The sequence below is a fragment of the Gekko japonicus genome, unplaced genomic scaffold (genome assembly GCF_001447785.1).
Source record: "Gekko japonicus isolate JY-2015 unplaced genomic scaffold, Gekko_japonicus_V1.1 scaffold149, whole genome shotgun sequence".
Taxonomy (NCBI): domain Eukaryota; kingdom Metazoa; phylum Chordata; class Lepidosauria; order Squamata; family Gekkonidae; genus Gekko; species Gekko japonicus.
The window spans coordinates 1,616,843-1,630,948 of record NW_015172556.1 but is presented as its reverse complement, the minus strand read 5'-3'; the positions used below and the strand labels follow the sequence as shown (position 1 = coordinate 1,630,948).

General features: G+C 39.8%; 1 protein-coding gene across 2 annotated transcripts in view; it reads left to right on the top strand.

Moving 5' to 3' along the window:
- Window positions 1–10,052, top strand: part of FBXW12 (F-box and WD repeat domain containing 12) — a 26,675-nt gene extending 16,623 nt beyond the window's left edge. Inside the window, exons 6-10 of one of the 2 annotated variants that reach the window (XM_015421189.1) lie at window positions 2,271–2,432; window positions 4,010–4,217; window positions 4,967–5,151; window positions 5,233–5,360; window positions 8,627–10,052. In XM_015421189.1, coding sequence (XP_015276675.1) covers window positions 2,271–2,432; window positions 4,010–4,217; window positions 4,967–5,151; window positions 5,233–5,360; window positions 8,627–8,726 — 783 coding nt within the window. In that variant the 3' untranslated portion in view covers window positions 8,727–10,052. The remainder of the gene's footprint in view (window positions 1–2,270; window positions 2,433–4,009; window positions 4,218–4,966; window positions 5,152–5,232; window positions 5,361–8,626) is intronic. The other variant, XM_015421190.1, reaches the window with a different exon arrangement.
- Window positions 10,053–14,106: the final 4,054 nt, after the last annotated feature.

Here is a 14,106-nt window from a genome sequence, read left to right as displayed (position 1 = left end):
AAGACTTCTGCCCAGTGGGCAGATAGTCATACATGTGACACTCCGTGCAAAACACTGGATAGCCCCCAACCCCCTGCTGGCATTCTGGCTTCATAATTCTTTTAAAATAAATAAATATAATCCCCCTTTTAAACCCTTGGTATTTATGTGGGTTTTGTTATCAAGTCAAATTATTTTACGGGAAAGACAAAGAGCCTAGGGCCTTGTCTTTCTGGCTCTTTTTGGGCTTCTTACAGCGCCCCTAGTCTAAGAGTCCCTAGGCTAAGAGCCACAGGCAAAGAGCCCTTTAGCTCACCCTTTAGCTCTCCCTCCTCTGTGAGGGCAGATCTGCATGTCTCTCCCCCCCCCCCATAGCTAGCAATCCAAAACAGTTCAGTGGAGCCTAAGCGGTGGGTGTTGCCTTCTGACACACTTCCGGTGATGTCAGGGGGTGTGGCATATACAAATAAGTTATGCTAATGAGTTATGCTAATGAGCTCCTGCACCTCTTTTTCTACAAAATGACTCCTGGGAATGCTTATATTACAAAACCAAGATCTCCCAAAGTCATCACAAAGGAAGTGTGGGGCCCTTAGTTTCAACAAAGGGCCTGTCACAGTTAACTTATTTAAGAGCCTTGGGGTTATACCAGACCCACATTATTACTGCAGAAGCAAGTTAATGCAGCAGCAAAAAGGTAGCCTGTCGGGTTTAGTCCAGAAGATAGCTCCTTACCTTGACTGGCCGTGTGGATCCACATGCTCTGGTTACCTGGAGGCTAGACTCTGTATTGCACTTTACATAGGCCTGCTGTTGGAAATTCAAGTTGGTGCAAAATGCTGTGCTTCAGTTATTATTGCCTGCTAAGTAGAACATGCACGACAAACCTATTCTTTATATGTTCCACTGGTTACCAAGTTCAGTGTAAGGTTCTGGTCCCCCCCCCCCCCCAAAGTTATATACAGTGTATTACTGTACATATTTGTAATTCATCTATGAATTTAAGATACCCTCTTGTTTTCTTGGTACTCTGGAGAAAAAACATAGTCTTCCTTTTGAGTAAATACAGTAACCTTTGTGTTTCATTTCACACCAGTTCTAAATGACTCAGTCTTAGGGCTTGCTGGAACAGAAGATGACAATACTGCCTCTCCAGTTTTGGAGTCTGAATTATGTATGGACAAATGCAGCAGTGGCTCTATGTAAAACACGGAACAGTAAAAGCTTTGTTAACTGGCATCCAAGGAGAATCAGTTTGCTCATTGACCAAACTTTTACCCAGCCTGCTGCCAAGGCACTCACTCAGCATGCCAGTTGATCAGGTTCTGGTTAAGAAAACTTTTACTGTACTTACAATACTCAATATTTGCAATTAATTTTAGCCTCACCCCCAAAACCATTAAAGTTAGATATATGCTGTATCCTCCTATCTGGACAATCCTTAATGTGAATAGCAGTATCATCAAACAGATTTACACCCTTCTACGTGCATTGCAGTTATCGGGCCTAGAAAGGGTATAATTCTGTTCAGGATTGCACTGTAAGCATATAGTGTTCTGCAAGCTAGTTTAACAGAATTCACTTATTCATGTTATATTTTTTGAAGTACTATTATATATCTTCAGCCTACAGATGAGGAGAGATACAAAATTAAATAACAAATGCCCATTTTCCAGGGTCAGATTTCTTCTTCAAAGGGTGCTAACTGTGGTTCAGTCAAGTTTTCTCATAGAAGATGTTTTGAAGAGGGATGAAAAATTTCTTGAAAGTGCCTCCCCATTTTGTTCTCTCCTTGGCTGTAGACCTGGTGGCAATTGTCTGGCATGGTTCTACCCCACCCACCCCCACCTTGGAACTGCATTAGAGTAACGGCATGGACATATTCCTCTCAGTTTGATTTGGCTTTGTATCATCATCACACAGCCAGGTCGCAGTGGAAACGTAGTAGTCATAAACTCAAACCATAGCAAATGTCATGGTTTGTACCCCATTCTGGTGTCATGCAACCAAAGGAAGAGAAAACAATGAGCAAGAAATGATGGGGGCTAATGAGATGGGTGAACATTTCACCCAGTTTTCAAATGCCCCTTCAATCAATTAATTAATTGTCAGATTTGTACCCCACTCTCCCCGCAAAGCAGGCTCAGGGCGGCTTCCAAGTCACATAAATACAGAATAAATACTGCTGAAAAGAGGGCTTCCTCTTTTTTTTGGCCTATAAGTACCACAGTATAACTGGAGTGCTGTTTTGGCTCAGCCTTAATATTAACCATGTTTCTCCTTTGATTTAGGTAGCTACTTCAAGTGAAAAAATCTATACATTGGCAGTTCCTGAGCTAAGTCAAATTTCTTGCATAAAACCATTCCCAAACTGTAGTGCAGATTTATCATCTTGTTCACCAGATGGGCGATCAATAGTTGTCCTTCCTCTGGATCGCAACGAAGCACCAAAGGTACTGTTACATTGTTGCTTCCTTTCCTATATATTTGTGGCCAGTGAATTAGCATTGATTAAATGTGCTGGGTATTCATGTATTAAGTACAGTGGAAGTAAGCAATATACATTTCAGATCTCTGAATTTTTGTTCCTTCTTAGACTCTAATGCTTTTAATAATTATGAAAAAAATCAATACTCTTAGCTACAAAATCCCTGCACGTTATGGATTATTCTTGATGTTTTAGGGTGTACTGTTGCTTTTGGGTTGTCTGCTATCACCCTGTGCAGAGACATCCCAGAATACATATTCAGTGCTCACCTGCAGCTGTGTTTTGGGACACTAGTTCACTATTAATATTCATCTCAGTAAGGAACTCTTCCAAAGAATTATTCTAGGCATACCTATAGGATTTGGGTTAAAAGATGGCTATCTTCCCTATTTACCAGCAGACATCCATGCTGTATCATAAGCTGAGTTTGAAATATCCTTTCAAGAGGTTTAATAATCTGGGGAGCAATATCAGGGTTATTACAGAAGTTTACCCAACCAAAATGTCTTATATTCAGCAATTTTCTTGTTGTCAGTGCACTTAATTTTCTGAGCTGAGTGCTGTATTGCATTTAAGAGAGAGAAGCACTACAAAGTAGCAGTGATGCGACAAGTGAGTCAGGAACTCAAGATTTCTACTGTAACATTTAGAGGAAACAAGCAGCTCTGAAATGTAATGCATGGATTTCCTTAAGATATTTAAGATGAACGTTATAAGTTCTTGGCTCACACTAACTATAGTAGTAATTCAAGTGTTGGTTTGCAGTCTTTCATGTGTATTCCCACATTAGTGTGGAAAAGACACAATGAATTTGTGCTGTAAGTTGTCTTAATTTGTACATTGTTTAAATTTTAAATTGTAATGGCCATTGGCTACACAACAAATTTTACTACTACTACTACTACACAATGAACTTTGGCCTTCTAAGCAGTAGTTATTTCATCTGCTGCAATCAAAGGATTTACTTAGTAGCAATGACAGTATTTAGAGAATGTCCAGGTCACACACTGTGTTTTCTAAGCAAAAGATTTCCTAGGTCCCAAGACTGCGACAGTCTGAATTGGCCCTGCGGCTTCCCTGGAGACCTTTGCCTTTACCTGGATAGCCCAGCCCCAGCTAGCTGGCTCTTGTCAGCTCTCAGAAGCTAAGCAGGGTTGGCCTGGGAGACCAAGGAAGACCAGGGATGCTATGCAGAGGCAGGCAATGGCAGACCACCTCTTACCTTGAAAACCCTACAGGATCGCCACAAGCCTGCAGTGACTTGATGGCAAAGAAGAGACTTTTAGCAACAACATTATCTAGGTTGCTAGTTGTAGATAATGACCTTGAGGCAAAGAGTATTACAACTGTACTGTGCTTCTTGAGTGACGGATGCCCCTACCACATGACAAATGCCTTTGGTAACTGAAGTAAGTACCAGAATACATTTGTGTTATGGTACTGAGGAAAGTCAAAAGTCTTACTGGGGATAGCCTTTGGATACACCTATAATAGTTTGCAGAAGTCAGGACAATATGTATGATTCTCATTTTTGTATACCAGGTACTTTATACACATCATGCAACTAATCCAGAAGATGATCTACCAGTGTTTTCTAGTCCTCTGCCAATCAAGAATTGTGCTTCTGTTACCTGTTGGCTACCAGCAGAACCAGCAAGAATAGCGCTAATGCATGGAGTAGACCAATGCTATAACATCACAACCATTGATATAACCATACAAAAGTCTAAATATAAAATGAATATCACGGGTAAGCTTTTTAAAATTGTTGCTTTAAAGCATCAGGTTTTTACTTGTTACTTTATTTATTAGCAGTCCAAAAAATATAAAAGGATTATGTTTACCATTCTAAGTCACTCTTTCTAAACATTCCACAAACACTTCTTCCAGTTCCAGATGACATTATGGAAGAAAAATCTACTCAAGTGTTATATAGTTTTTCTAGCAGTATTAAGCATCAAGTCATCCCCAAACTACTTGCTAATGGTGAAACTCTATGCACCAAAACTACCCTGGCAAATTATTAATGCTTTTAGTAGTATACAGTACCTTTCTTGTTTAAGTAAGACTTGTCCATCTTAAGAACAGCATGTTTTGAGGGGCTTTATCTTGCAGAATGAACACAGGGACCATTCTGTTCTTTTTGTTTTCTGGATTTCTTAATAAACTATTGTGCTGAATGTGTACCAGTAACAGATAAAGCATTTCAATCTTACAAAGGTAATCCTTTTTGGTCACGCACTTAGACAACACGCTATCAAAATGGAATGTTTTGTCTCTGTTGTCACTCTTGCAAAGTAACACTGTACCGGAGCCACCGTGGAGATCCAAATCCTGACAGAACTCAGGGTAAGGTGACTAAGTGTTGTAGAGCAGTGTTGCAGTACACTTTCAGGGCTGGAGAGTAGTAGAATATAAATTGCTAGAAAAGACTATAAACATAGTTTTAGTGCTAGAACTGTAAGGGAACAAGGCATCTAACTATTCTTTTCTTAAAAGCTCAACAGGTTGCAACCTTCAGATTACCAAAGAAACCTATATTTACACAATACAAGACCATTGCAGGATTTGGAAAACAAACACTTTTGATAGCATTCAATATTGAGCTGAAAATATACTCTCTGGATGGGACTGAATTAAATACTTTCCAAGATCACATGAAGGCGATTACATCAATATGGGTGGTATATACAATTAATACTACTTGCTCATATGCTTTATTATAAGGAGTACTGAATTAAAAGGTGGTGTTTTTTTTTTTGCAGGATCCTTTCCGTGTTGTTACATCATCCTTCGATCTCTCGCTCCGTGTGTATACCTGGAAAAATGACAACAAAACATCTTCCCTTGTTAGTCGCTATCATTTAGTGGGGGGATCTCACAGATGGTCAAGGTAAAGCTTACCCTTTTAAAGCTACCTTTCAATTGCCTGCTTTAAAATCTCTAATTCTGGCTATTTCAAAGGGGTGGGGTGGGGTGGGGAGCATTAAAATTAATTTTCAGGTAGGAGCATAACAGAGTGACTGCTAATGTATTTCTGGTGGCCTACTCTAAACTACCAATAGATGCTGATACTCTAAACTTAACCAGATTGCAAGTCTAGATAGGAATCTCTCATTCAGAGCTTACTGATTAGCTTTATTACTTAGAGACTTTTATGAAATTAACACTAAGACTAGGATCTAAAAGAAACCATGTAATGAGCATGACAAGTTCATTTGCAGCAGCATCGTTTGTACCTAAATGTTGCTTAGTGTCAGCTTAGAACCCCATAGGCTGCTGATGTGGAGAGACTGGTGCTGAATACACTTGCTGAACCCTGCACTTAGTGCTTTGGACTTCAAAGTCTGAAGTGTTACTGTGGCTGGGAGGACACTTATTTGTGTGAATGAGGACGTTTTCCATGTGATCAGTTCGTGTAAGCCTATGAATACAAAGTACACATTAAGTAAATAAAAATAAGCCAGCTGTCAGTACTACCCTCCCCCCAATCTAATTCCTACTCACCACCACTAAAGATAGGCACAGAGAGCAGGACTTGCATGGCAGATCTTAAATGTCAGGCTGGACAATATGTGAGATCCTTGAGGTATCCCTGGCCTTAAATGTAAGAATTAGCAATTTGAATTAGGGGTATGCAATTTTTTAACCAGTATTTTTCAATTTCTGAAAAATCCCAATATCAATACTGTATTTGGATCTGGGATTTTTCAGAAATACCAAATTTGGGGGGAGGGGTCCAGGAGGCTCAAGAAGAAAAATGCTGAGAAAAGAAAAGACGCCATCCTGGTGCTGGCTTGGCTTCTCCTGCAGCCCGGTTTAAACAGCGCTACAGGAGAAGCCAGCGCCGGGATCTGCATGCCATGGCTAGCAGATCGTTCCCCGTGGCACAGCAGATCTTGGGGTTGGCTCCTCCAGCAGCCCAGTTTAAACCAGACTGTATGAGAAGCCAGCTCCAAGCCAAGCTGGCAGGAACAGTCTGCTTCCCCGGTGCAGCTGATCCTCAGGCTGCCTTCTGCAGTCCTTTTAAACTTTAAAGAGACTACAGTAGACTCCCAGCAAACAGCTGAGAGATGGGAGCAATATGCTACTGCCACTCTGCTGTCTTCAGATCTACCAGTAATTCCCAAACACATATCCAGGATTTTTTTGGTTTTCTGGAAAAACAGAGATACATTTTGGGAACCCAAAATATACCTCAAATATACCAATAAGGTATTCTTCGGGTATATTTGCATTTCGGATTGTTCAGAATGCACACCCCTACTTTGAATTGTGCCCACAAACAATTGTCCAGCCAGTGCAGATCTTTGAGCAGTCGGCTGATATGATCCCTGTATCCCACCCAACAGTAGCCTAGCTGCAACATTTTGGAGAAGCTTTTTCCAGACTGTTTTCAAAGGCACACACACTTCAAGAATGTGTACTACTACGAAATATGGAAGATACAGCAAAATCATATAATAATCTATCCAGGGGAAAGATTGTGACTTTAGTTACAGAACTAGGAAGTTAAATAGAATACAGCCCCCAGCCTGCAAAAGGGAAGGGCAATCCAGGGAAGCTTTCTGACTGAGAGGGAACTGCTAGTCCTATAACACATCCCCTGTACTATTCTTTTGTACTGCAAAGACCTGAGATGGGAGAGATCAACCTATATGAAGGACAAAATTATCCCTGTTCAAAGGTGTATGCTATGGGCTTCACGGTTTGTTTAGAGCACCTTTATTGCAGGTTAACATTTGCCTTAATACTTGCAATTGCAACCTTCTGTTTGAATACAGCAGGCCTAGGGGAAACCCTGTAAAATAAACATGATTTACTGTTAGCTGAGGCATGCTCGACTAAAGCTACCTGAACTTTTTCATAGTATTCAAGAAAAATATTGTGTCATAATACTTAATGTGCCTAGGGAAGGTCCACTTTTTTTGTGCAAGTCAAGTGTAACTGATAGTGGTTTCCAACAAATGCATAGCACTGCATGCTATTCTATAGCACAAACATACTGCTTTCCTCATGTTTTAAAGGTTTGTACTTCTCGATGCTAATGAAATTGTTCTAATAGAGATCCATTCTGTTAAGGAAAACAACCTCTTCAAATTCTTTTAAGTTTCCATTTGACATTGGTGACTCAAATCCTGAATCTTTATTTAGAAAAGTAACACATTTCAAGAAGTTATTTTTATGAAATAGAGAGGCTAGAAAGCGTCCATTCTCCAGTTCACATCTTAAGTTTCCCTTGCTCGAAAGCTAGTTGAATCTGACTCTAGGGGGTGCTCATCTCTATTTCCAAGCCAAAGAGCTGTCCAAAGATGTTTCCGTGGTCATGTGGCTGGCATGACTAAACACAGAGGTGTATGGAACGCTGTTACCTTCCCACCAAAGCGGTACCTATATATTAACTTGCAATTTCTTGCTTTTTAAAAATGCTTGGTTAGCAGGAGCTGGGGCCAGAAACAGGAGCTCACTCCGTCATGCGACACTAGGGTCTCGAGCTACAGACCTTCCGGAGCTCACTGCAGCTCAGCATCTTAACCTCTGAACCCCCCATGTACTCTCCAATCGCATTTTAGGTGGCCTTAAACTAAACCATTTACTTGTCTCTTTCCTCCTGAGGAAGAAATCTAATGCAAAAGGTGAGAAGTAACTTTTATGAAAATGCAATTAGATAAGAATACCTATAATTTAAGCTTATGACTAGTACAACCATTCTGAAGATGCCCAACAACAAAGTGAATTGTCTGATGGTAATATGACTTTTATTTTCACATATTCTAAGACCAGTTGTTAAACACATAAGCAAATACAGATGCTAAGAGTTTAATCTTCAACTCTATAGTAACATTTCTGCTAGATCTAAAGATGTGAAGAAAGTGATTCCATGTGTGCAGCTAATTGGTTGTCTATTTTCCCTTACACTGCCTCAAGTCCCTGTGTACTGTGGTTTCTGAAGTCACCAGGATAGCTTAAGCTCTGATTAACTAATACTCTTTCATTAAGAACCCTTAAAACTAGGACTGGGGTGTTAAGTTATTTGCAAACGAAAAACTGTGTAGTTTAATTTGCTATAGTGCATATGACGAGTTGAGTATTATGAATTATTTAATTGTAAATGCTAGGCTTTGCTGACCATCATATATATATTTTCCTCTTTACCAGGGGCTTTACAAACGTGGCCTGTGATGATGTCAGCATTGTTGGTGTAGTGGCTGGAGTGGATCAGACAGACATTTTAAGAGCATACAGCTTCGATCTCTAAGACTTAATTCCATTCAACATTCACCGAAGAGACTCCCTGACCGTTAAGAAGCCTAACAGAGTCCATAGTTATGTGGATAAGGGGCACAACTCGTTTTTAAAAAATCACTATTATAAAGAAAATGGCATGCAAATTAAGGAGCACAGAAAGAGATGAGCTTTGATACTTATGTTTATTTCCACAATAAAACTGTTGTATCTTGTACAGTCTTTGAAGCCCCATTCTTTTACCTTCACTGTGTTTCTGGTGGGGGAAACGTTCTCTTAAAATACATAGTTTATTACAGTGCATGAAAATAAACAATTTTTTCCAAGGTTTGAAAAAAACAAGCAAAACACTTTTTTTTGCAAAGTAACACTCATTCAAAACTTAGGCATCTTAGCTGACAATGCATATACTTACAATGATTTCCAGATCTGGAGGTAGGATGAGACAGTAAGAGTTCTAGAGCCCCAGCATAGATAACTGCATGTGTTGAAAATTGACACTGGGAGTACAGAGTTTACTGCATGAGGAACAGATGGAACTACTGCAACAAGTCTCACTGCACCACTATCAGTGCCATCCTAAGTAGAGTTGCATCCTTCTTAGTCCACTGAAGTTGGTGGGCGTGGAAAGGTGTGTTTAGGCCTGCGTTATGTCCTACCTTACACAAAAAAATTCCGAGAATCATCCATGGCTGCCATATTGTCTCCAGCCCTCTTACTGGGATAATCAAAAGGCAAGGATTCTTACCAACTGCTTCTGCAAGCACTGTTTCACTTTAATTCTAGTTACTGGTGTATTTGTCTGCATTCTTCTCTGTAGCACTGCAGAGGGAAATCTGTTGCTATCATCTCATGAGTCACAATTTCCAAAATTATCCACCAGACAACCACCATGATAAAAGTAACCCAAGTGGGACCAACACAGAATAATTGGTAAATTTAACTTATGTTTTTTATATGGTGCTTTCTCTTCAGGTTGGAGCACATTTCAATCCATTACCAGCCCCCTTTTCTATTCAGTACAGACACAGTTCAGCGCAATCCTAAGTAGATCTACTCAGGATCTTAATGGTGTATTTGATGGGGCTTACTCCCGGGAAAGTGTTCTTAGGATTGCACTGTGGGTCTACCTTATGGAGCCTGAAAGAGAGTTAATGTAGAAATAACTTATCTGGTTTATCCAGACCAGTGGAGAAAGTAATATTAAGTTCTGCATACCATACCCTAATGGAAGGGTTAGACTGAGCCAATACGATCCTGTTGTAATTTTAAAGCCCTAAGAAAGGCAGCAGGTTGTATAGTTAACTCCTTGTGGGCAAAACCACTGCCCTAAAACTATGCAACCTACTACCTCTTCCTAGGAACCCACCACTTCTTCTGCAATTCTTCAAAAACAGCTGCAGTGAAAGATCAACTTTATGTGGAAACAGAAAAACAGATCATCATAAATGCACATATTTATTTTGGATAGTAAGTGTTGAATCTCTTGAAATTATTTAAGCACAAAGACAGTATTACAATTTACAAATACTATTTTGGTGAACACAAAATATGAAATTGTTACCACCATACACAATTGGTTTGCTCTCAACTAAGTCTTCTACTAAATGAAAGGGGGAGGTTTTTAACAGTTCCTAACGGTGTCCTGCCCCCCAGGACAAGCAGTTTGGGGGAGATCAGTGAGTGACAGTAGAAGAGGCAGGGCAACTCCATTTTGCTGAAAAATCCCTTTGATCAGCAGAAAAGGTAGTTTGAATGCAGCTCACTGACTCTAGCCAAAACACTTAGTGCCCCCCCCCCCTTTAGCCTAGCAGCAGTCTTTCTAAAGCTCAAGCAAAGTCGCACAAATTTTCAAAATGCAGACACCTGGGAACACCATGAACAACATATACACGTCTGTCACATTAACTCAATCCCTGGGAATGTGAAGAGTTAAAGTGAAGGAGGTACCTTTCCCCCCCAGAAACAGGATTTCAGGGGTTGTCTCTCAGCTTCCCATTTCTGTGGCAGTCTGGCTGTCGTGTGTCACATACAGAAGTCCTTGTGTCCACAAAAACACTGCTCTGGATCTACCCCAAAGACTACATATTTCACCAATGGATTGTGGATGCTCATTTAGCGGAATTTAAGATGACATGAATTCACTGCTGAAAAATTAGCACTTTCCAGTTAATACTTATGTACAAAAAGAAATGTTTCTTTTCTACAAACAAACATCTAGTCCAGGTCATCAGACACATATAGCAAAAAGCAGTACTGCAGAAATGTTACTCCTCAGGGAAGGCAATAGATTGTATAGTTATCTCCTGAAGAGGGCAAAATAACTACCCTACAACTATACAATCTACTACCTCAACCCGACCAGAGAAATTTAGGCGATCAAGAAAGCTTTATTTCTACTTAATTTGGCATCTCTGCATCCGAAACCAATGGGCAGGGTTATAGTAAGTACTTCCTTACCATGCCAACCTTACAGTTTATTCAGGAAAACCATTAATGTTTGGCAACATGTGCCTACATTCAACAACTCAAGAGCAAAGTCAGATACACAGACTCATAACTCCAATACTGAAACCATAATGAAGTTGTCACTGGTGATTCTCTGCTTCTTTAGGAAAGACAGTAGACTGTATAGTTATCTCCCAGTGGTGGGTATGACCCTAAAACTATACAACCTACTACCTCAACCCACAGTGCAGGCATCTTCACTTGAGAGATGGGAGATCATACGATGAAAATGAAGGGCATTTTTTTTAAAAAAAGAACTTATAAATAGCAGCTAGGTTGCAGTAGCTATAAAACTTTAGATACTTCTCCTGATTGCAAAATTCAGTTCACAGCAAATGCTCAAGAAAAGAAAAACTACAGTATAGTACCCTTCCTCCATCTTCATGTTCAACCCTGAATATATTTGTCAAATACAATTTTTTAAAAGAAGTGTTAACTTCTTTGCAATCACATTGAAAAAAATCATAATTATCTATCAAAAATGGCAATATTCATTATTTTAAGTGTGTTGTTATCTTGCTTTTCTCAAAGTAGATAATGACAGATTCTATAAAGACTGCCAAAATTTTATTGGTAATCAGATTTACCATTTACGGAATAAAGACCTGATGAGGCAAAAATCAATAGTCAGAGATCTGTTACTGAATTACCTGAAGGGGCCTTTGCTCTCCAGGTTCTTAAACAAAACTTAGCATCTGGAAATCCCAGTGAATCACAACTTCTGATCTTATAACAATTCCGAAATTGTAAGAAAAAAATCAGGGAAAAGTGACTAATTTAGACAACTCAACATGCATTAGCGTCTGAATTTCTGGACATTCCTGTTGTTTTCAGTTATGTACACATATGTTGTCGAAGACTTTCACAGCCAGAGTTCATTAGTTTCCCAGGCTGGATTGCCCTACCATTTATTAAAATCAATGGAACTCACTAGAAACTAAGTATGTTTCTCATCTGAAATGTTCAATGTGTAGATTTTAAAAGGATAATCAAGAGGCAATCCATAATTTCACTGAAATTACAAGGACTTCAACCAAGTTAAGCGAGTTGTATCTTTGCAGAACAAATGTATATGGAATAAGGCTTCATCTTTGCTTAATGCACTGTATGTTAAATTAAAGACAATTAAAAAAAAGAATAAGGTTTCATCAACTGGAGACTATTTCATAAGATGCATGAAGTGCATTACTTAGATAAATTGGCTACCCCATTGAACTGTGTGTTGTGGCTCTAATTCAAGCATGCATGGAATGAGTTCTGTGTACTACACTTACCCACTGACTGGGGATGCCAGGAGTCTCCATGATGAACATGGAACACATGACAAGTCTCCTAGCAGATTTATAAAACTCTTCACTGTAGGACTAAGCTGAGGTTTAAGGAGAACAGTTTGAAGGCAGAACAATTTTTGAGCCCAGTTAAGACGCTCAACTGCAGGCTGTGGAAGGTCGGTAGTTCAGCAGTTCGAGACCCCAGTGTGCCGCATGACGGAGTGAGCTCCCGTCTCTAGTTCCAGCTCCTGCCAACCTAGCAGTTCGAAAGCAAGAAATTGTAAGTAGCAGGGCCGGCCCCAGCTTATTTTGCACCCTAGGCGGGGATCCCTTCTGGCGCCCCCCTCCCCGTGCGCCCACCAATTTTCAAAAATAAATGCATTTTAGGAAGAATGAAAAACACAAATAATCAATAAACCCAGACTACGGGGCCGGGTGCAGTTTGGCGCCCCTAAGGGCCTAGTGAGTGAGCCGGCCCTGGTAAGTAGATAAATAGGTACCACTTCGGTGGGAAGGAAACAGCGTTCTGTGCGCCTTGGTGTTTAGTCATGCCGGCCACATGACCACAGAAACGTCTTCAGACAGCACTGGCTCTTCGGCTTTGAAACGGAGATGAGCACCACATCCCTAGAGTCGGATTCGACTGGCTTTCGAGTAAGGGAACCTTAACCTTTTTAGCACCCTTAAAGACCAACAAAGTTTTATTCAAAGTGAAGTGTGCTTTGCACACGAAAACTTACACTTTGACTAAAACTTCGTTGGTTGTCTTAAAGATGCCACTGGACTCAAAACTTGTTCTGCTATTTTAGATGTACACGGCTACCCACCTGAAGTTTGAAGGCAGTAATAGATAAGCTATCAGGCACCATTATTCCAGATTTTTCCTCATTACAGAATGAGATGAATCCAAACTTTAAAAAACACTTTAAATTTGTTTCTTCTTTAACAGTAGAGAAAATTAACTGCTGGTCTTGTTTATTGCATGACTGATATTGCATTTTGTGTTTATGGGAAGCTGCCCCCTTCAATGTGAAACTTATAAATAAACATATCTTACACCAAGCAGAATGTTCTGCAATATAACATCACATCTTTAGCAGTGTAAGTAATACTTCAACCTATGTAAGTCAACTCTTACTTTAAAAAATTTCGGAGGTTAAAACAGTCCCGTTTCTTTGTGAGTATGCATTTTCTTCTATACACTCTCCCAGTCTCATTTTGACACTCAGAGTAAGTGGCCCACTGTTTATATACCAGACGTTTTTCCTCTTTGGAAATCACTGTCATTTCATACTATTACATGAGATGATCTGTCAAGGTGGTCAAAAACGTTCGGATGTTATCCTTAAGGAACTGAAATGTTAACTTGGAACACAATTTTTAACCAGAGTCAAAGATGACAACATTTGGGGCCTGCATGATAAAATTATGCATTGCTTAGTGCTAGCTAACATTCACTGAATCTTATATAAGTATCTCAAGTATTTTAAAGTGTATGGTTCAATTGCTGTCAAAATTGCTATAAAATTTCAAATAAAACTGATTTTCTCCCAAGGAGTCTGGAGTAGTATAGACACAGTCCAATCCATCTCCTAATCAGGTCAAACCCACAAC